The 2500-nt window shown below is 48.6% G+C and overlaps 1 protein-coding gene across 1 annotated transcript in view; it reads left to right on the plus strand.

The window, feature by feature from the left end:
• Nucleotides 1-142: 142 nt before the first annotated feature.
• The window catches only part of cpm (carboxypeptidase M), a 21711-nt gene continuing 19353 nt past the window's right edge, over nucleotides 143-2500 (plus strand). The window contains exons 1-2 of the mRNA XM_061029715.1: nucleotides 143-304; nucleotides 1998-2162. Coding sequence (XP_060885698.1) covers nucleotides 2006-2162 — 157 coding nt within the window. The 5' untranslated portion in view covers nucleotides 143-304; nucleotides 1998-2005. The remainder of the gene's footprint in view (nucleotides 305-1997; nucleotides 2163-2500) is intronic.

Below are 2500 nucleotides of genomic sequence, written 5' to 3' on the forward strand. Positions count from 1 at the left end.
TGTCCTGAATGAATCATCGCTCTGTTTCATTCATAGAGCTGTTAAATCCACACACACACACACACACACACACACACACACACACACACACACACACACACACACGCACACTTCTGTGTAAGCTCCGCCCCTCCAGGAGCGATGAGGGGAGACCCGGTGGTGAAGAAGTAATGTTCATTCAAAGAAGCGACAGAAACAGACTGTAGTAAAGTCTCTCTCTGTCTCTCTCTCTCTCTCTCTCTCTCTGCTGGTTGTTGGAAACCTCGACGACACTCGGACCGGTTAACCGACACTCCGCGGACAGGTAAGGCTCGTGACGGTGTTCTCTCGACCTACCTGATGATGAAACATGAAACTGTGTTCGAGTTGTCCTGCTGGCCTGACGTCATGACGTGTTCGACTTCAACACGATCAACAGATGATTTATTATTAGAATGATTATTCCCTCATGTGGTTTAAAATCTTAAAGATTAAATTCTTTATAACACAAAGACTTTGAATAATGGACCCTCCCCTCTGGGATTAAAGAAGTATGTTCCTGTTGTTCACCTCCTCTGACCTCATGTTTACAGAGTTAAAGTCTGAACTTTAAAGCTGCTGTGAGGACATTGGATATGATACATACATTACGTTGAAAATGAAGACTGATCTGTGTCTTTAGGACCTGAGACAGTAAAGTCTGTTCTCATGTTGGGGGGGGGGGGGGCACACTTGGTATGTGCCTCATGAGCGAGTGGATGTAAGATATTCTTCCATGAAGAAGTTGTAGTGTCCTTGAGAGGGCTGTAGGCTCCATAGGAAGGATGTGAGGAGCCTTGAAGATGTTTTAGGGATCCATGAGGAGGCGAACTTTAAACTGTAAACCTTTAAACCAAACATTCAAACATTTCACACTTCATGGTTTACGTGCTGAAGTTATTTTACAGGCGGTGACAGAAACCTGTTTAACTTCAATGATTGACAGCTGTCATAACACGGCGTGCAGAACATGCTGTACAACATACCGTTCACACACTTCGCTAACCTGGATGATCCTCAGAGTCCTCCATAGGAGTCTATGATGAGAACATGTGTGTTTGTATCAATGAATGTCAATGTGAAGTAAAGAGTGGAGAAGAACATCCTGGAGAACAGGAAACATGCAGCAGTAGGTTGATTAGAGCACGGAGATGGTCGACGTGGCGTGCAGACAGTCTATGGTCGTGCAGCGATCACAGGGAATAAAGGTCACCACCCCCTCCCACTGGCCCCTCCCACTGGCTCCAGGTGAATTCTCCTGATTATATCCTGCTGTGTTCTCACATTAGATCACTCTGACTTTCTGCAGAATAAACACGAGGAGGCTGAAGAGAGAAACATCCAGATGTTTGAGTGATCACATGACGCTCAGAGTGAAAACACTTCAGGAGGATAGTGAAGGTGTGAGAGCGGCGCCACGGTTCAGAGGATGGCGTGAAACTGAAGCAGGCTGTGTCTCTCAGACAGCAGCGCCGTATCTTAATGAATCAGTCCCCGTTTAATTTAAAGTCAGCCTCCACTTCCTGCGTTTCTGGATGAGCGCTTCGGTTTCTATACAGCTGTTAACGCTCTGATCTCACTTCCCACAATCCTCTGCTGCAGATAATTGCTTTTTTTTACGAGTTCGCAGCCGTCCTCAAACACACAAAAGGTTTTATTGAGCTTCCGTTTCATTTCCTCCTCAGACCTTATTGTTCCATTCAGACTCAGTGAAATGAGACTTTGGCCCCCCGATCTTTTCAGTCCTGATTAATCCCTAATTACTTTCTCTGCTAATCGACTGTGAGGCTGCGGCGTGAGGCTGCGGCATGGGGCTGCGGCATCAGGCAGCGGCATGGGGCTGCGGCGTGGGGCTGCGGCGTGGGGCTGCGGCATCGGGCTGCGGCGTGGGGCTGCGGCATCAGGCTGCGGCGTGGGGCTGCGGCGTGAGGCTGCGGCGTGGGGCTGACGCCGTTTGACGCCAGTTTTTCCTCCAATAGGTGCAGAGATGTCTTCACTCCTCCTGTTCCTCATCATCATCCCCTACACGTCAACGCTAGAGTTCCGTTACCATGACAACCGCGAGATTGAGCAGTACCTCCTGCAGACCAACGCCTCCAACCCCGACGTCACACACCTGTACAGCATCGGCCAGTCGGTCAAAGGTAAATCAGGAAGTCCATCTTTAGCTCCGCCTCTAGCTCCGCCTCTAACATGTTCCTCATTTCTGATTGGAGGATTCTGATACTCTGTTTCAGGTTCAGAACGTGTGTTCTGTGTGTGTGTGTGTGTGTGTGTGTGTGTGTGTGTGTGTGTGTGTGTGTGTGTGTGTGTGTGTGTGTGTGTGTGTGTGTGTGTGTGTGTGTGTGCGATCGCATAACAGGACTGTAAACGGTTGTTAATTAAATATTGGACGGATTAACCTGGCTAATCACACACACACACACACGCGCACACAAATTGGAAGCAAGCCAGCTGGTGTCCTGGATTAGTCCAGATTAGG

Source organism: Labrus mixtus, chromosome 22, assembly GCF_963584025.1.
Source record: "Labrus mixtus chromosome 22, fLabMix1.1, whole genome shotgun sequence".
In the NCBI taxonomy this organism is placed as follows: Eukaryota; Metazoa; Chordata; class Actinopteri; order Labriformes; family Labridae; genus Labrus; species Labrus mixtus.